At 41.9% G+C, this 21023-nt stretch overlaps 1 protein-coding gene across 1 annotated transcript; it reads left to right on the top strand.

The window, feature by feature from the left end:
• The first annotated feature begins 1187 nt into the window (after window positions 1-1187).
• On the top strand, window positions 1188-18169 carry LSMEM1 (leucine rich single-pass membrane protein 1). The gene is made up of 5 exons (XM_060279425.1): window positions 1188-3116; window positions 3298-3320; window positions 9476-9604; window positions 13838-13978; window positions 15023-18169. The coding sequence occupies exons 1-5, from the start codon at window positions 3058-3060 to the stop codon at window positions 15193-15195; spliced, it is 525 nt and encodes a 174-aa protein (XP_060135408.1). The 5' UTR covers window positions 1188-3057; the 3' UTR covers window positions 15196-18169.
• The last annotated feature ends 2854 nt before the right edge of the window (window positions 18170-21023 follow it).

The raw sequence follows: 21023 nt of genomic DNA, 5'->3' as shown, positions 1-21023 counted from the left end.
AACTGCTAGGTGGGCAGGAGCTGGGACCAAGCAATGGGAGCTCACCACGTCGCGGGGATTCGAACCACAGACCTTCTGATCGCCAAGCCCTAGGCTCTGTGGCTTAACCCACAGCGCCACCCGTGTCCGAGTTAACTCTGCAAAGTGTATTGAACTAATTCCCTTAGCTAAACGAATGCTGGAAGGACTGTCCTTACCCAGGAGAGAATTCAATGTGATACACCAAAGTTCATGAAATGCCACATGGTCTTCTAGAATAGCGGTTGCCAATACTGTATGTTGCTCTCAATATTTTTTGAACTCTCATCACCCTAGCTCTACCTAAGCCAAAGCTTAGCAAAATGTTCTAATGGTTGATGAATCAGTTATATGTTATATGTTAAATGAAAGTGAGGACAGGTGAGTGTGACTTCAGGGCATGATGATTTCCACCACCCTGGCTTGTGCCTTCCATAGATCAGTTTCATTCTGTATTCCTCCTTCCTGGATGAGGTGCAACTTGGTCAAATTGACTGCTTGAATGGACAGGATTCAGAAGCTGTGACAATCCCTATCCAATCATAGTTCAAGTCAATCTCAACAAGTGGGGACAAATATACTAATAATGTAATACATTGCTCGGTATGTACCAAGATGGTCACTGGATGAAATGGACAAGTTGGTATTGGCTTTATTCCAAAGGATCAAGAATTGCAGAGTAAAGGAGATCATTTTGGACATAACCAGTGGAGTGGGCTAGAAGGCAATCGTATCTTTGGTTCCACTGGCTAAATCAGATTGTCAGGCTGCCATACCATCTTATCAATAAAACAATGAACAGGGTGGTGATACAATGACTACTGCAACCAACACAAGATCATATCACCAAGGCAACAGTCTATAAACATAAAAACAACATTCCAAAGAATCTCCTGGACTTCCCTCCTCCCCTTTGTGGGTCCTGTTGTTAAATCATTTCCTCCTGCATCTTTTATGATAATCCAAATCAGGCACAGGCAAACTCGGCCCTCCAGATGTTTTGGGACCAAAACTCCCATCATCCCCAACCACTGGTCCTGTTAGCTAGGGATGGTGGGAGTTGTAGTCCCAAAACATCTGGAGGGCCGAGTTTGCCTGTGCCTGATTTGGATTATCATAAAAGATGCAGGAGGAAATGATTTAACAACAGGACCCACAAAGGGGAGGAGGGAAGTCCAGGAGATTCTTTGGAGGGCCAAGTTTGCCTATGCCTGATCCAAATCTTTTACCTCTCCATTACGTCCAAAAGTCACCGTTAAACTGCAAGCGTTATTTACAATGGTTTTAAAGATAAATTATAAATGTTCCCCATTCCTTATTAAATTTCTGGTCTTGCTGATTTCTGACTCTTCCAGTCATTTTAGCCATTTTGGCATAATCCATCATTCTTCTCTGGTGGGGACTTTTATCTTCTTTCCATATCTGGGCCAATAATGTATGTGGTTGCATACATAATTAGCCTTTTCTGATCCCTTGGGATTTCGGCACCTAGAATTCCTAAAAGAAAAGCTTTGGGTTTTTTTTTTTAGAAAAAGTTATTTTAAACATTTTTTCAACTCTTAAATCATTTCCCAGCACTTCACATTTCAAACCCTATCTCATTGACTTGGTGGGTTTTCCTCCCTTTATCTCACAAACTGCCCTAATGTCAGTCATATTTTCTGTGGTAACTTCTCTCAATGCAGCATAAAGATATATTTATCTTTAAAATGAGGTTTTCCTTACCAGCTGCATCCAAGAGCAAGCCCTCAAAATATGTGACACTTCAGGTATCTTGCTCCTGAGCCTCCTTGCTGGAAGTAAAACAAACCAATGCGATTTTATTTACCTGCAAATATTAATTCTATGTAAATACGAATACGAAATGACAACAAACGAATCTGCATACACACTGAGAAAATTGACTACTGGCAACTGGCCGGTACTGTACTCCATTTATTTTAAATAGTTGAGTCACTTTCCTATTAAAAGTGCCCAGAGTATCTGTCAATTAAACAACCAGAACTTTGTAATGCTATATCTATTTTTAAATAGTAAAAAGAGAGAGAGAGCAAACTTGGTAGACTGAGTAATTTTTGTCCTGCTAACCTGGATGGCAGCTGTAATAGCATTGTTACTCAAGTTCTGAGTCTGTTTTGGTGAGTTTGTTTTATGTTTTAATAATACTGATCTTTTAATTTAAGAAAATACTTAATATTTTTAATTGTTGTAAGCCAGAGGGCATCTGCACAGTCCCCTCCCTCCACTGAAATTAGACTTAAAGGAAGCATTCTATTGTAGTCAATAGTATAGGTTGTGACCTGCACTTGTAGTTGTGTGTGTTTGGCACCAGGCACAGTTTTTGCAGTCTGCAAATTTGCCCACCGGCCCAAAAAGGTTAGCAACCCCTCTATGTAAGCTGCTTTTTTTTGTTCAGGAAAGCATCCTATAAATATTTTAGGATACTAAATAAATAAAGAAGACTTAGGGTAAGATCAATGTGACAGCAGACAAGGAAACCAGTGGAGAGATTGCAGGACCATAATTCAGTTAAAAGCCTTGGCTAAGTTGAATGGGTTTTGTCTACCCCAGGCATCCCCAAACTTCAGCCCTCCAGATGTTTTGGACTACAATTCCCATCATCCCCGACCACTGGTCCTGTTAGCTAGGGATCATGGGAATTGTAGGCCAAAACATCTGGAGGGCCGCAGTTTGGGGGTGCCTGGTCTACCCTAACAATGAGGCTCCTGCCTCAGTCTACCCAGGAGGGTATGGTGCCACTAGATTGGAAAGCCAGCTGTATCAGCTTCAACTCTTGAGACGTTCAGTTCTCTCCAGTGGATAGTGAAATATATACATGTTTGCAACTTTTATATACCAGAGAACAACATTGCACATCGCCAGCATATTTTATTGACGTGGTGGGCTCATATCTATTCATGAATGTTATAAACTTTACCCTGTCTATATTTTTCTCTATAAGTGTGTTTAAAAATTATACTGTCTTCTAACGAAGTATTTGAAACCTGACAACTTGGCTCAAATGAAGACTAAATATAGATGGAAAGCACACTGTGTTTCAGAGCTAAGCTTGTGGGTTTAGTTGAGACACTCCAATAGCGTTCCAAAGGACAAGAGGAATGGTATACAGTATGTTTTCTACTTGAATGAAATACCGGAATTCTTCTGAAATGATTTAGAATTAGACTCTGGAGAATTCTGGACATGGTTGAAGATGTAAGTAACCTTCAGCTTTTATGGTTTTAAATCTGCTAATACTGTTATTTATTCTTTGGTTAGCTGGATTTATTTTCAGATCTTTGGTTAACTACAGTTACCTTTTCTGCTAACTTCTCTCTTCATCCTAAATAAATTAAACGGGGGGCGGGGGGCGGGGAGAACAAGTGATGAGTCAAAGACCAAATCAATACTGACACCAACTCACTCAAATGCACGAAATGTTATCGTTACCATGTTAAGAAGGGCTGAGTTTTGAGTGCTCATGCTGTTAGCTTCTGCTTCCAGCCACACTCAAGGGAAAGAAAACACAAATCACATGCAACTTCTTGGTTTTAATTTTTCATTAGACTTAAGTGCATAGCAGGACAGCTGGCTTTTTGAAAGTATACTTAAAACCAGTCAGACAAAACAAATTACATTGACTAGAGCAGAGCTAATTAGAAGACTCTTCCATCGTTCTTGCTTGTTGGTTCTCTAACAGGAAACGCTGAGAAAACATCTCCCTCAGGGATTTCAAAAAGCGCTATGAATACTGGTGGTGAACCTTTAGAATTCTGTGCAACTTGGGTTAAAGCACCGTGTCTGGTCCTTTGTTGAGGGAAACCAAAAATAGAAATAATGAATCATTATATGGCTGTGTTTGATATAGCTCCCTTCCCTGTGTCACAGTTTCCCATGGGAGCAATAATCCCTCTGTCCTGAACTCAGTGTTGCATATATAACATATTTTCGATCAGAATGGGCATGTTCGTTGCAACCAGAGCTCTCCTTGCAGTCCTCACTAGTTCAGAAAGAAAGAAAGGTTCTGCAAATCTTATTTTTTTAATCACTTTTCAGTATTTTTTCCTCCATCTCTTTACTAATGGGAACTTTTTGCTTAGCTTCCTTGCATTTGAATATATACTACCCTGACGCTCGGTTCTAAGAGAGATTGACAGCAAGTAAGCATGCAGAATGGTGCAGGTAGATGTGATGAAAGTTGATGCAGCTGTCACTTGGGGATTTCATCTTTCATATTTGTGCCTCAGGATTGGCTGTTAGTACACAGCCAACCAGCTCATTTCAACACTGCAATGCTGTGCATAAGAGATGAAGTATGAGTAAGAGATAACATAAAATGAGCCTGCTAGATCAGGCCAATGGCTCAGCATCTAGCCCAGTATCCTGTTCTCACAGTGGCCAACCGTATACCTGGAAATGAGTGCAACAGTATTCTACTCACCTGCCCAGTTTCCCAGAAACTGATACTCAGATGCTGCTTCTTCTTCTTCTTTGGCAATCACTCGTAGCCGAGTAAGATTGTCTTCCATAAACACGATTTTAACAATGGGTCCGTAAGTGACTGTGGAGGCCAATTCTGGATCCACACGTCCTTCCACAGTGGGGACATTGGTTTCCAGGCAGGAGTTAATCACAGTGTGGATTTGCCAAGCGTGCCTTCCTCTTAGCACATTTCTCCCTTGCGTCCTGAGATCGTGTTTCTTCAAAGCCCATGACACCTTTGATAAACGCTGTTCTCCAACTGGAGTGCTCGCAGGCCAGTGTTTCCCAGTTGTCAGTGTTTATACTACATTTTTAAAGATTTGCCTTGAGACAGTCTTTAAACCTCTTTTGTTGACCACCAGCATTACGCTTTCCATTTTTCAGTTCGGAATAGAGTAGTTGCTTTGGAAGACGATCATCAGGCATCCGCACAACATGACCAGTCCAAAGAAGTTGATGTTGAAGAATCATTGCTTCAACACTGGTGTTCTTTGCTTCTTCCAGTACACTGATATTAGTTCACCTGTCTTCCCAAGTGATGTGTAAAATTTTTCGAAGACACCATTGATGGAATCTTTTGAGGAGTTGGAGATGGTGTTTATAAGGGGCCCATGTTTCACAAGCATATAGTAAGGTTGGTAGTACAATAGCTTTGTAAATAAGCATTTTGGTTTCCCTGCGAATACCCCGGTCTTCAAACACTCTGCACTTCAATTGGGAGAAAGCCACACTCACAGAGCTCAGGCGATGCTGGATTTAGGCAACAATATAACATATGGCCCTTGTGGAAAGGTAGCTGCCTCTGACAGTGGAGGTCATGGCCAGTAGCCCTTGATAGCTTTGTCTTCCACAAATTTGTCTAACCCTCTATTTAAAGCCATCTACGTTTGAGGTCGAGAGGACACAGGTGGCGCTGTGGGTTAAACCACAGAGCCTAGGGCTTGCCGATCAGAAGGTCGGCGGTTCAAATCCCTGCGACGGGGTGAGCTCCCGTTGCTCGGTCCCAGCTCCTGCCAACCTAGCAGTTCGAAAGCATGTCAAAGTGCAAGTAGATAAATAGGTACCGCTCCAAGCGGGAAGGTGAACGGCTTTCCGTGTGCTGCTCTGGTTCGCCAGAAGTGGCTTTGTCATGCTGGCCACATGACCTGGAAGTTGTACACCGGCTCCCTCGGCCAATAACATGAGATGAGAGCCTCAATCCCAGAGTCGGTCATGACTGGACCTAATGGTCAGGGCTCCCTTTAACTTTAACTAACGTTTGAGGTCATCCCAGCTTCCTGTGGGAGCAAGCGCCATAGTTGAACTACATGCTGCATGGAAAAATTATGCCATCCTACAGACGTTCTACCCACCATAGAGCTTATATATGGCAGTTCAAATGTACACCAGTTGTACAGTGGAACTTTCTGATGTACAAACATTTTCATGACAGCCCCTATGACCACATCCCCCATAGCCACGTCTATAAAACTATTATACAAGGGGGGAGGGGAATTAACCAACCTATTATGGCTGTAATACCAAGCCAGCTTTTCCCCACTTTGCTTGAAATTCGTAAGACGAACCTGCAAGAGCACTCCAATGGCCCATCTAGTCCAACATTTTCTTCTGACAGTGGTCAACTAGATGCCTATAGGAAGGCAGCAAGCTGGAGCTGAATTCAAAAGCACTTTCCCCAGTTGTGATTCACAGCCAGGGTTGGCCCACCCATGAGACAAGGCCTTGGGCGGCAGAATCCAGAGGGGCAGCAGATCCCAATGTGGATCTTTATTTCCCCCCCCCCGTTCCCAATGTAGAACTTTACTCTCCTCTTCTTCCCTAGCAGGGAGGAGGCTGCCATTTTGTGGTTTGCCTCAAAGGTCCAAATGTCTTGGGCTGGCCTTGTTCACAGCAACTGGCATTCAGAGGCTTACTGCCTCCAACAGTGTAAGTAGGACATCTCGCCTGATGGAGAGTTCTTCTGGACCCAGTAGCTTGTTGTATGACATTTTGGTTGGTCATAATTACTGGATTTTGGACTTTTTCCAAATACAAGTGACGGTTTAAGCCTTAGCCCTGCCAATGGAACCTATTTCTTCCTCTGTTTCCACTGAGAAAGGCTTATTTATTTGGCGTACGGAAGACGGGCAAATAGAGACCCAGGAGATGCAGCCGCCAAACCTGCGAGGAAATAAGTTGTGGAGCTGCTCCCTCCTGCTCCAACACCTCACTTAGGTAGACTGAGGTACAGTGATATACTTCAGCAGCAGAAGTGAATAATACTTCTACGTTGCTAAGAAGCAGTCTAATTTTTCAGTTTGAGATAAAAGCATAAGGGCCCCTTACAGTCAATACTGAAGAAAAGATGACTCGGGAGACTTGTGGCACAGAAACCAAGGCACAGGGAAGAAAGTTGGCCAGATATCTTTAATGTCATTCAGCTTGCCAAAAGGGTAAAAGGTGAAGCCGAGCAGACATTTGCACACTGCATCAGAACAGGTTGGAAACAAGAAACTTCTCACAATGTTTGAGAACTTCCTTTGCAGCAGCCCTGTAGCCAAATTTCCTTGTTGGGTGGGATGACCACATTTCTAGGTGCAGCATTTTGTGTGTGGTGGGGAGGCACATGGTCCCAACCAATTCCCCCCTCTACTAACTTGTGGGAGAGGATGTGGAAAGGCCAGGGGGAGGGAAAGGTCATGATCTTTCCCCTCACTCTTTCTCTTCCATGCAGAGTAAAATTCATATTTACACAGTCCATTGTGTAGGTTAACAGAGCTTTAGCACCAGGCATTGAATGACTGGCATATTTTTTGTTTTGTAAGAAAAAAGGATGTTAACAATACAAGGTGATTCTGAAAGGTAAAAAAACAAAGAAAATAGTTAAGCTGTTTGCAAAGTTAAAGACTTGCGTGGAGTTCGTTTTCTCCAAAATTCAATCTAATCTTGTTTCTGACCTTCAGATTTTCCTTCCTGTTGGACAGTCAAATCATTTTTAAGTGGTTGTTATACAAAGTACTAACTAAAAAAAAAAACTGGAAACCAATTGTGGAAAGAAAATGGATTCTTTAAAACTGGTTGCTGCATTGATTTTTCTGCCCAAAAAACTCTGAAAAAGCCTCATACTGAGCTTCACACATTGGGGAAAATCAGAAATTAGGCCTGAGCGACCAGCCAGTTAACTGTAGAGTGCACACAGCCATGTTTTTTTATTCTTTGCCATTGGGTACACAAGAAAAAGAAGAAAAAATAGCCATTCTGATTGTGCGTATAGAGTGTGCTTTAAGTGAGTAAAGGGTAAATCAGTGTACCGTAGTTTTTTTTCAGATTGCTTTCAGTTATCTCTTTATCTCACACTTTAGCAATAAGCACCCAGTCCTGCTCTACCCATCTTAATAACTGCAGAATAAACAAACTCTTACTATTCACTGCAGGCATACAAACATGCAGGGCCGGCTCTAGGGGTAGGCTGGGGGGCGCCGGGTCGGCAGGGGGGGCGCTGCACGGCGAAGCCGTGCGGAAACCACGCTGTGCCCGCCCACCAGCCGCGGGAAGAAACGGGGCAGGGCGGGGGCGCCAGAGCGATCTGCGCACCACGGCGCCAGGGCGCCCGACCCGCTTAAGACGGCCCTGCAAACATGCTTCCTCATCGCCAGCTGCGTTAAGAATGAAACTGAACCTGGAAAGCAGAACAAAGGAAAATTCAAGGGGTGGAGTCTTAATTCTAGCCCATAAAACAATACAATACAATACAATACAATACAATACAATACAATACAATACAATACAATACAATACAATACAATACAATACAATACAATACAATACAATATAATACAATACAATACAAACTTGTCAAGGGTCATGGCTTGGAGGGGGCTTGGAGGGGGGTGGTCAGGATCAGTTAAGTAAGTATAGGGTGGTTGTGATAATGAAAAATCCATTCTTATGGAAAGTCTTGCATGAGCCAGACTTGGGGTTGTCTCTTCCAGATGATGTTTATCCTGTGCACTTTCCCCGCCTTATTCACCGAATTTTTCAGAGTATCCTATTATTAAATTGCCCCTGTAACATATTAAAAATCTAATTTTACCACTACAACAAATCCAGTGGTGGGGAGGCGGTGGCAAAACACAAGTCTAGGGAGATGGTGTGCCTTGGCTACAGGGCTACTTTGCACCCGTCAGTATTTTCCTCCGTTTCTGCTGTAAGGTTACATGTCTTCTTCATTCCACGTTCTTCAGATGAGGCCCTGCGAGACTTTTCATGTCTCCCCATTTGCTGCCCCATGAATGGGAGGAAAGGAGCTTGTGTCAGCCACAATCACCATGATGGCTCCCAGAGAGTAGTTCTTGGCACCTCTCCTTTGTTCAGAGTGGTGGGGGAGGTCTTAGCAACCAATAAAGTGTAAGCATGTGTGTTCAAAGTAGGAGAAGCTGAGTCAATGCAAACAGGAGCTGAGCAGGAAAAGCAAACAGTGCCTCGTGCATTCTGGATTTTTGAGGGCATATTTACTGAGCCTTTGTGCAGGTGACATAGGAGAGGAGGTACTAAACTCCATACCAGCAGCCATCAAGGTCATACGGAAAACCTCAGTGATAAAAACGCCCTTACGTTAGATTTAAATATCATCATCACCAACAACAACAGCTTCCTATTTGGAGATTGCCATCATAGGTGTTTGCTGCCTAGAAGAGCAAATATATTGATTAGAGACATGTTGCCAAGTTTCATTAAAAAAAGAAGCCAACATGGTGTAGTGGTTAAGAGCGGTGGACTCGTAATCTGGTGAACCGGGTTCGCTTCCCCGCTCTTCCATATGCAGCTGCTGGGTGACCTTGGGCTAGTCACACTTCTCTGAAGTCTCTCAGCCTCACTCACCTCACAGAGTGTTTGTTGTGGGGGAGGAAGGGAAAGGAGATTGTTAGCTGCTTTGAGACTCCTTAATGGGAGTGAAAGGCAGGATATCAAGTCCAAACTCTCTTCTTCTTCATAGGTGTGATGGAGAGTTCTTCCGTGGAAAGTGACTTGCAAAACTTTCATAAAGAAAGGAAACTTTATGCAGTTGATTCTTTGAACAACCTAAATGAACAAAATCTTTGTGCAGATCGATATCGGCACGCTGGTATGTATGCTGCAGACCATTTGTCAACCACCTTTCGGGATATCAGATTAACGCTACTCGTTTCGTGGCTTATTTGTCTAGATAAATGTGTTCTCAGGGTGGTTTAGTAAGAAGAGACCAGATGTTAACTGTGCATCTAAACCATGGGTAGTCAATGTAGACTCCAACTTGAGTCAGCACCTTGCAAGGTTAAATTAACAAGTTGGCATTCACAACAGGTTGGCAGGGTGGTTTGTGTGAGAGACGTAGCTTAAATCTATCTGTCTTCTGTGCACGTCTTAAAGATAAAAGTTCAAAATATATGACTATAGGTTCATTTACACAACTGTGCAAAACTATTATTTTCTTTGAAGATGAGGCTTAGTGGTAATATATATTTTCTTCCAAAGAGTGAATTTTGGCAGCTGCCATTTGTCGTGCCAAAGTGCTCCAGGGGGTAATAAAAACTGCAGTGGCCAAAAAAAATCCGTTCCGCACAACAGTTAAAGAACGGTACCGAGACTCTGTCTTCTGTTTCCTTTGATTTTTCTGTTATATGATAATATCACTGGTTTATGAATAAACACTGAACTGGTAGTGATTGCATTCTACTAAGCTGCTTTGAGTTGCTCTGAAAATAAAACAGGCTTGGGTTTTTTTTTTAATAAATAGAACAAAATGTTGAGGGTGTTAAAGAAATTGTTAATTGCCCACTTTTTCACTGCTTTTCAGGCTATGAAGAATGTGCTTCATCCATTAGCTGCTTTCAATGTGTACCTCTTTCTTTCTCTAGAACTTTTTAGCTGCCGTATATTTCCCCGCTGAATTAATTAGCTGCATGTGCAGCATAATCCCACGCATGTTCCTAGAGAAGTCAGTCCCACTGTGCTTGCTCCCAAATCAATACATTTAAAACATATTTATTTATTTGATAGATCTCATATTTCACCATTGGTGGAACTGATGAGAGCTGAAATCCAACCAACCGCATCTGAAGGACCACTGCTTCCCTCTCCTTGTTTTGAAGAGGAAGAAATGCAATCCTTTCTGGGGTCATCATTTCTTCAGCAGGGGTTGTTGACCATGATATTCTCTTGACAAGACAGATAAATTCCCCACTACATCAGATAATCGTTTTTCAGTTGCTCCACCCTAATTTTATTCTCATGTGTATTTGTCTCTACTGTACACATGGTAACAAATATTATTTTTAGCTCTCTGTGCTCAGCTCCCTTGCAGTGTTCTGAAAGTTCTTTGGAAGTTATTGTCTCTTGGCAACATTCCACATTTTGATGCTGGAACAGATACAGAATCCTGTGGCTTGTCCTTGACTTAGAAAGCGTGCCTATATACAATTTGTCTGAAAGTTATCAGTAAAATGTGTGCTGCAGAATAGTTTGTTTCTGATCAAATGGACAGGCGTGTCAGGACTATCTCTAAGTGTCTTGGGTCCCTCAGTGTGGTGCCCTTTGCCAGCCTGCAGCTTTTGCCTCTAGGTCGCATCACAACCAACTTTCCCCTCCAAACACCGGCTTTGTCCTTCTAACTCTCTAAGAGCTGGAGGAGGGGCCCCACCCATTTTTCATCTGGCACGGAGCCCGCTTTCCTTTGTTGTCTTAATGGCCCATTCCCTTTCTTTTGTTCCAGGCTGTTACCTCACCAGGAAGCTAGCCTGGCTTGATTGGCTTTTAACATTTGCTAGGATTATACAGGTATCACAGCCAGAAACTTATAACAATATTATAAAACATGAGAGAGAGGGGTGTGTGTGTCCTGATAACCCATATTATGTGGTGCCACTCAGTGCTCTTAAGGGTTACTATGGGCTTCCAGTACGGTGAATTCATCTTAGCACTAGAGTTTGCAGATCAATGCAGGCTTTGAGTTTTTAAAGGACTGCTTTCCCTTCTTTTGACTTCAGTGGGCTGCCCTCCAGCATGCGGTTTGGGAATGCAGCCTTGGAGATGTGTGCTCTTGCGCTCTAAAATTCAGACAGATGCCCTCTTTATGGCTGCCAGCTGTTTTTCCGCAGGAATCTGTGATCGGCTTTCTAAATTGCAAACATCCTTCGGATTTATTTTTTTTAAAAAAATGTTTTCAAGTAATGATTTTATGAGATTTTTTAATGCCCCAATTAATGCAATGCCTTTGTATATTGTAAGATAAATATGAAAACTGAAACTTCTACATTATTTTGTTTTGTTTATTACATTTATATCCCGCTTTTCCTCCGAGGAGTCCAAGGTGGCATACACTGCTTTCTTCCTCTTCATTTTTATCCTCACAACAACCCTATGAGGCTAAGAAGATGGTTATTGGCCCCAGGTCACCCAGTGAAGCTTAGTGGCTGATTTGAACCCTGATCTCCCAGGTCTTAGTCCGGCATGCTAACCACTACACCACATTGGCTCCCCGCCATATTTATATGCTAAAATGCGTTATCAGGGGGTCATTTATTTATGTTGCATCTCAATATATATATGCGATATATAATGCAGCAAGCCTGGAACTATTTTAAATGAGCTTCTGAAATAGGTGCCTTCAGTTTAGCCTTGGTAGAGAAGCAAGGCTACATTTCTGTTTTGGCCAAGAACACAGAAGCGCCACACTGTTAGCAGCTTGGCAGAGTTTCTTGCTCACGGATGGCTTACAATACTTTAATCTAATTCTCTTGGCCAGCTCACTTTCTAAGGACTGCCCATTAAGCAGAGCGGACAAAAGACATTTGTTAAAGATAGCTTACTGTGTTTGAAAGCCCACCCTAGGGGTACTCCACATTTCATTCCTGTGACTGGGAAGCTGCCTCCATTGTGATGGAACTCAATAAACTTAACACATAATAGGTTTGTTATGAAATGGAGGAAACGGGCGGAAGCGGGAGACAACTATTAAAAGTCTGCAAACTTTGGTTTCTGCTCGGGCAGGAAGATTTGTGTTAGAAAAATTAGGTTTGCTCTCAAAAATTGTCCAAGTACAGTACAGCCAACTCTTCAAGTAGGGATTTATGCTAGTCCTCTCTGTTGATTCTCTGAGGGCTTTCTGCGACAGATACTTTAAAAATGGTTCTGTTCATGCCTAGCAGCAAAGAACCAGGGCAGTTGTGGGGAAACTTTGACCCACCAGATTTCCTTCCATGCTTAGCCATGTTTGTTGGGGCTGTTGGGAATTGTAGTTCATTAACAACTGGAAGGTCAAAGGTTCCCCACACCTGTCCTAGGAGGTTGTTAAAAGTCAGCTACTTATTATGTCATCACAATTTTCTCTGTGCCTCACGTCCAGTCAAGAGTGAGCCAAGAAGTTAGAGTCAAAGGAAGGCACAAGAAAACAGCAGAGTCAGAAATTGTTGTCACTCAGGCAAGGACCCCAAACAAGCAGCCTTTTATAGCTTTTCCTGTCCGGTGACCAACCTGGAGTCAATCCAGGGCCAGATTTGCTCTGGACCAGGCTTCCTCAAACTCAGCCCTCCAGATGTTTTGAGACTACAGTTCCCATCATCCCTCACCACTGGTCCTGCTAGCTAGGGATCATGGGAGTTGTATGCCAAAAACATCTGGAGAGCTGAGTTTGAAGAAGCCTGTGAGTCTGGACAATTTAGCAGTGAACTGTAAGGGAGACACAGAGACCTAAATAGAGAAGACTATTATTTGTTGCCTAGCACCCCTTTTGCTTGTATTTATTTTTGATTCAGATTTGTCATGGCCAATGGCTAGTACAATAAAGTTATTTGGATTGGTTGGCTCCCCACATGGGCCAATCACACACATGGACACATCTGAAGTAACAGTCTATTGAGTAATCACGTGATGTGTTTTAAGTCACCTTTTAAGTGAGTTATTGCTTATTAAGAGTTTTTTGGATGATATGATGATGGTGCATTACTTAGCAGGGGAATACAGTGGTACCTCGGGTTACAGACACTTCAGGTTACAAACGCTTCAGGTTATAGACTCTGCTAACCCAGAAATAGTACCTCGGGTTAAGAACTTTGCTTCAGGATGAGAACAGAAATCACACGGCTGCGGCAGTGGGAGGCCCCATTAGCTAAAGTGGTGCCTCAGGTTAAGAACAGTTTCAGGTTAAGAATGGACCGGAACAAATTAAGTTCTTAACCAGAGGTACCACTTTACATGGCTCCAGTTCAGAAATTATTAGCATTTCCCATTATTGTCTTCTTAAAACCAGAGCCAACTTGCTATGTTTATTCTCAAAGGCCATTGCATGTTTTCGTCTTAGAATTTTGTCTTTGTTTTACAGCAGTCTGGGAAGAGAACTTACACAGTCAGAGGTGTTTGACAATTCAAAACGGCATGAGATGCCAAAGCTGGTTCTTTGTCACATTGATCATTACTTTAATTGTCAGCTTGGCACTAGTTTCTTTTGTAATAATCTTAATAGGTAAGTAAGCATGCCTTAGTTCTTACAATATCGATTGCAAGGGGAGGATAGGCTGGAATTTAATAGCCTAGATTCTGTATATTTTGTAGCATGCTCTCATCTTTGATATGTGGCACAATGGATAAATGAATAGAGGAATGAATGAATGAACTATGCTCACAGTGGCAATAAAAAGTATTTTAGTATAAAGCTGTGTGAATAGCTGATCTTATGTGAATGGAAATCTAAAACCCACCATCCAGTCAACATTGCCTTGTTTTGCAACTGGCAGGGAGGGAACAGGTGGTTTATATTAAGAGACTTGGGTAATGCAATTCGATCTCCCTTCATATGGTGTTTTAGAAATGCTAATTGATTCTCCTGTTCCTCTCCAACCCCTTCTCTCTCTCCTTTGCACTTTCCTAGGATAGGCATGCGAAAGAATGAGAAGGGAGTATGTGGGCGTGTAAATGTGTACAGTTGGTGTGATTTTGGCTGGAAGTTTGTTTGAGGTGGGCTGCATATGAAAAGGGAGGAACTGAGAGGAATTTGGGAATTATGATTGTCACAAATGGTAATACAAAGGCAATGTTTTGAAATTATAAATCAAATGATATAATAAAATGTATAATATTGTGGGGTTTTTTAAAAAGTCATTTAATATGGAGAACTGCTGAAATGTTACTCCAGGAAGGCAGAGATGAACACCAAATAAATGCGGAAGAACGCAGTATTTGGTTTGGTGCATCAGGGCTTGTGTGGATGCCAAAAAAACTATTACTCATGATTTTATGATAAAAATGTATATTTGCTGCTGGCCCCCACTCTTAAGCAGTTAACTTTGCAGCAGTCTTGTAAACTTAAATGTTCTTAAAACCTTGCTTCACCATTCATATATTAATTTCAGCCTTCATCTATGCCTCAACTCATTGTGGCTGGAAGCAGGTTGCTTCACCCCGCTGAGTAGAAGGGTGCGATTTCCTGATTATGCAATTTTCTGTATTATGAACCATATTCAATCTGACAATCTGAGTGCTGGTTTAAACATTGCCTTTCCTTCCATAGTTCACACTGGAGACAAGATGGATGAAGTGTCAAGAAAATTAGTGGTAGAAAAGAAGAGCATTGATGACCTTAAGGAATTAAACGACATGATTTTGCAATACCTTAATCAGACAGAATGGATGGGGAGTATAGGAAACTTCAGCACAAATCAAGCAAGGGATCCAGGCTATTGACTAAGGGAATTCTGAGCAGCTGGAAGGAACAGGAGAGTGTGCCATTTTTGCAATAAAATCCACTCAGTATACTTACCTAATTCCTGACCTCTGTGCAACAAAGCTTTTTATTAATAATTCTGTAGGCTCCATAACTCTTAAGAGTGAACTTTAAAAAGCCTGCTAAGCATTTGTTTCTAGAACTACGGTGCATTGGTGCAATGCAGTTTCTAGGTTCTTGTTCATTCCTTAGTTATATGGATGAGCTTAGTTAAAATACGTCTGATTTTGAGGTGATGCATCTAGATCCCACATTTGCAGATGGTGAAACATCCTGTATTGTGGTTCCTGTTTCTTGTTCACTGTAAACATAAAAATTAGCATCTGCTTTCTCTAAGGTTGCATATGTTTATAGTGGCACATCATAAAGTGCCTGCTTTGTCTTGTGTTATAAAATTTGCAAGTGAAGGTAGATGGGATTTACTCCTTTGCAAAGCACACTTTAGGTTTATTATTATTATTATTATTATTATTATTATTATTATTATTATACAATTAAGGCAAGCCTTCATTTGCATGAGTGCAAATGTTTGGCTGGTTTCACACATGTGTATACATCACATGCTTTCTCAAAACTTTCAAGATTCTCAGCCAAATGTGCGAATCGTCTCTGTTGAAAAGCATTGTTTGATATGACATCTAGTGATATGAAAGTTCTATCTATAGTGATTAATCTGTTCAATGAAGGCTGCTTGATCTCAGACATAGCACCGGGTAGATACTTTTGAAAGTCCCTCCCAGCTGTTATTGCATGCTAGATGTGCTTCTTGTAGTAAACAGCATTTGGGAGTAAATAGCAGTGTGTGAGGATCTTTTGGCAGGAAACAATTGCATATCCCAATGAAGTGTATGTGGGTTCCCACAAGGCAAGAGACAGTGATAACAGCAAGAACCTTTATTGAACTACATAACTGGGAAACAGAGGCAAAGCAACTGCTTATATACATTTCTGAAAGCCTGGGCCAACGTGATTGGCTGTATAAACTCCCAAGCTGCAAATCACGACTCAGAGTTCAGGGGCCAATGGCAGAGGCCCAAATCCTGAAATGTTCTGAGATTGGACATCATGCATCGAATCAGAACACAGCAGCTCAGAATCCTTAGTCCAGACTCAAGCTCAGGCGAACACAGATCACTGAATACATAACAGTCCCCATTCTGGGTTCAGAGCATGTTCCAGATTGAAGCCCTGTGCCTGCTTTTTCTTCAAAATGAAAGTGGAGACTTTAAGCACTTTTATTTTATAAAAATCTTGTTTATTGTAACATGTACCTTGGCCCTCATTGACACTATTGACTCTTTTTGTGCATGGCTCTTGTGGTAATTTTCCAGAAATGCAGAAGTGTTCTTCTTGTGTGTGTTTGCTTTTTATGTTTGCATGCCAGCAATCAGGGACTCCCCAGGTTGCACTACGGGTATACTAACACTACACAAAATGAGTGACAACCAGGCATGTATAGACTATGGGAATATCTCTATGGATTAAGAGGTTTACGGTACCTGCCATGCTCACCTCTTGTATAACTATGATTTATGAAAATGCAATCCCAAAGAAAGCAAAAGTCATTGTCAGATGGTACTGAATCAAATACAGTACTGTATTTCTGAAATCGTGACAACTCAACGTTGTAAAAATCAGGTGCTTAGCTAAGAGTCCAGCTCTGGCATGATTACAGTTAGCGCTTCCTGCCAAAAGGGGAGGAAAAACATCCAAGCAGTTTACAGTCTGCAGCCAGTTCGAGCTTTATAACAAAGGATTCACATACAGAGATGAATCGTAAACAACTACATTTGCTTATCAGAACCAGCTCCAGCGTTTTCAGTTCAGGAATGGATTTATATAATTGCATTTCCTGACTATTTGCTGTCTTCTAGACTGGTTTGCCACTGTTTGCAATGCACTTCACGATGTACTGATTTAATGTCCTGAATTGCAATGAGCTTGTTCCAAAGGAATGAGACTCACATCCATGCAGTCAATTTATGTTGCAGATGAGTGGAAAGGCACATTCAACATTTATCAATAATTATGGTTTCTTTTGTTTCCCACTTGTATCCTCTCCTTAGCAACCCTTCACTCCACTTTTATCCAGGCTGAGGAATATAGCTTACCAGCAAAGTGACAAGGCACCATTAATAAGCTTAAAGTAGAAAACATTTTCATTAGGATTTATAGCAGCTATTGAATCAGCTGAAGTTTGGGATTATGCCGAAAAGAGAGAAAACTATATCACATAATAGTTTGGGATTATGCCGAAAAGAGAGCAAATTACATCACATAACCACTGCACTGAAGAACCAAAATGAATCCGAAGGTCATCTTGTCCAATTTCCTACTGTAAGAATTTTCATATTGTTACAAGCTCTCTATCCTTGTCCAAGTGGGGATAAATGGTTTCTGCGGCAGAACTACAGGAGTTAATTTTCTTGTGATGAAAGAATACTCTTTGCTCCCTTTCCTCAGTTCTGATGGGTATGTCATTTCAAAAGCTGGAGAGCAATACCCAGCTATCAGGAGATTGATTGTATTTGATCGTTAGTGCCCACTGCTGAAAAACCAACTGGTACACCCTGTATGGAACAATCAACTCTACAAAGAGCAGCTGACTATCAGCTGTAAAAAAATAGCCATCTAGAGAACAGCACCTACAATCTGGAGTATAGTGTGCCATAAAAGAAACAACAGGACCCCAACCTAAAAATATTTATGTGCGTTGATGGGTGTGGGCAAGAATCTCAATGCTTCCAGGGCTGTTAGTTCAGACAGTACTGTATAACTGTTGCAAAGAACGCCAAACACATTCACCAGACAGCTGGATGTTTCTCTTCTCTCCCTACAGCATGCTTTTACATGGGCAGAATCTGATCCAGAAAAGCAATTTGTAAATAAAAGTCAATGAATACCTTGCCAAGTTGAGGTGCAGGACTGAGCAAATACAGGGTCACTGATAGGTTGTTGTTGTTGTTGTTTAGTCGTTTAGTCGTGTCCGACTCTTCGTGACCCCATGGACCATAGCACGCCAATGGACCATAGCACGTCCCACCAATCAGGCAGATTGAGGCAGATGCCTCGGGTGGCAGAATTCCATGGGGTGGCGCCACAAGGGCGCTCAGCCCACCTCTGCCACCACCGGAGAAGTGAAATGCGGTGGCGGCTCATCTGGTAAGATATCACGAGATATCACAGAGTTCTCATGAGATCTTGCCACTGCTTCTCCTTACTTCTCTGCCGCCGCCCTGGGTGCCACCCACCAAAGAAGCAAGGAAAAGCTATTGCAGCTTCTGACGAAATCTTGCAGACCTTTTGCAGGAACCTGGAAGCCACAGACCTGTGACCCCCGTAATGAGGGGGTGGCAAGAGATGGTGGCAGGGAAGGGAAAGCACCTTCTTGTTTTGTCTCAAGTGACAAAACGGGACAGGCCACCCATTTTAAAATGCATAACATTGTAAGCGTTTTGCTGTCAACTTGGTGTCTGAAGGTTGTGAATGTCCTGTATCTAGTTTCTGTTAAAAGCAAAACAAAAGCAAAACCCCTATGCAAAGCCTTATTTTCTGGTGGCAAACTGTCCTGTAATGTGAGGCAATATTGCTGAATATATTGTATTGCGCACTATTAAGGGAAGAAGGACCCCTGGTGGTCATGAGTTATTTAAAAGCAAGGACACAAACATTTGGACGTTTTCACATGTGATTTTTTTTTTAATTGAGATGCATAGTTTATAAATGTTAACATTGGGTGGAATCCAAGGAGCTACTTTAGGCATATAAAGAAGCTTGACAATGCCCAATGGAACTGTTCCCCCCCCTTTTGCTTGTGTATAAAAAATTTGAACAGCAGCTGCCATATAATAAGCAGCAGCTTTGGACTATATCCTGTTTCAAAACCAAATTGTTATGTTGTGTTTGTTGATGGTTGCTTTTCAAGAAGCAACAGACCAGGAGCCCCTTAAGTATTTGAAACTAATTGTACAGTTCGATTGTTTTTATTGAGCTGTAGTATATAGGATACAGAATATAGCCATATTTAAGCCTTCAATTGTATGCACTTTTGCTAGGGAGTAAGTTCTATTGGCTTCAGACTTATTTCTGGGTGAACATGCATAGGATTGTATTGTACAAAATGAAGAGCATGCATGCTGCTTTTCTTACTAAAACGCATGTAAGCAAGTAATATAAGCTGCAATTTTAAAATCTACTGCTTATTTTACTTTTGTTTTGTCTCATGTGTTGTTTTATACTTTAACGTTTTAAGTAGTTAGCCACCATGGGAATACTTTGCATCAAAGTATATCCATCTATGAAAAAAATAATCAGAAATCAGAAAATAAATGCCTCCCAGTGCCATATATTTTGAAGGGTAAAATTAGCAATTCATGAGGACAGAGTCACATGAGGACATTTACCAGCTGGTCTCCAGAAAACTGAATGGGTGCCTGAACTGTCAAGGTTTGAGGGGAGGGACTTATGTGCAACAAATTAAAAAACAAAAACAAAAAAAACCACGAACTGGACTCTTTGCAGTTTGGAAAGTGATGGGGAAATCCATTGAAACATGTGGGATGAACAGATGAGAATTGAGAAGATGTGTAAACTCCTCGTAAGTAAATCAGGATGAATGCTCATTGTCATACCACCTGGTAAACCAGGCATAGGCAAACTCTGGCCCTCCAGATGTTTGGGACCACAATTCCCACTGGACCACTGGTCCTGTTACCGTAGCTAGGAATGATGGGAATTGTAGTCCCAAACATCTGGAGGGCCAGATTTTGCCTATGCCTGTGGTAAACAAATGAGAACTAACGTTCAGACCACTGCTATGTACACAGTAGCACCTTAAAATGCAGATCTCTTTCTTTTGATGTGTTTCAAGTCACACCTGCATGTTTTGTACACATCAGAGAAGGGGTGGGATTTGGTTTTCTTAACCGTGCAACCCTCTCCCCCCCGAACCTCCTATTCTTGAAGCTGTCTTCTGCATATAATGCACAACACCTGTTTCAAATGTATGCACCTCAATTTGTTAAGTGAATGGGACTTAAGTTATTAATTTAGAGGCTGATTATAGGGGAAACTTGTCTAGCAGCAGTATTTCTCCAGAAATTACAGGCTAGCTGTGGCTTGTGGCTAATATTGTGCATGCACAGCTTCAAAACCCAGTGGCGAAAGCGCAATGGCTGCAGAGTGATATGTAAACAGTCAACCGCTGCATAAATCAGAATGAATGCTGAACAGGTCTGCAGAAAACCCAGTGTTTGCACGGAATTCCAGTGGAGAGCATCCACTAGGTGGCGGAAATCTGCCATCAGCAGAGAAATGGGGTGGGGGGGAATCACCTTTATTATGAAGGGCAGTCTGAATAAAGGTACTGTAGTTGGAATAACAATTTAGTATGTATCGATTAAAATCAGTTACAGTGGTACCGTACCTTATTGCAAGAGTGAATTATTCCTAATCCTGCCGTGCGACGCAAAGGCAAAAACGTCACTTAAAAGGTTTCTCATTGTTTCAGAAAAAGGATAATTTGAATTAAATGAATTCCTCCGGCCTCTTCATTGGTAACTCTGCAGTCGCGGTCCTCGAGAGACAACTTTGCCATTCGTACATGGAATGATCATCCACCGCGGAGCAGCGTGGCCTTTGGCGCATTTACTCAGAAGTAAGGCACAGAAAAGTTGGAAGAGACGCAGTCAGATGGGCGGCAGAAATTAAAAGAATATTAATGCGTTACGTCTGCTCGTTTCCCCCTCCCAGAGGCGTAGCTGTGCCCAACTCGTCTGCCCCGACGGCG

Source organism: Zootoca vivipara, chromosome 10 (genome assembly GCF_963506605.1).
Source record: "Zootoca vivipara chromosome 10, rZooViv1.1, whole genome shotgun sequence".
Lineage (NCBI taxonomy): Eukaryota > Metazoa > Chordata > Lepidosauria > Squamata > Lacertidae > Zootoca > Zootoca vivipara.
The sequence above is the reverse complement of the archived record's forward strand: the minus strand, read 5'-3'. Positions and strand labels throughout refer to the sequence as shown.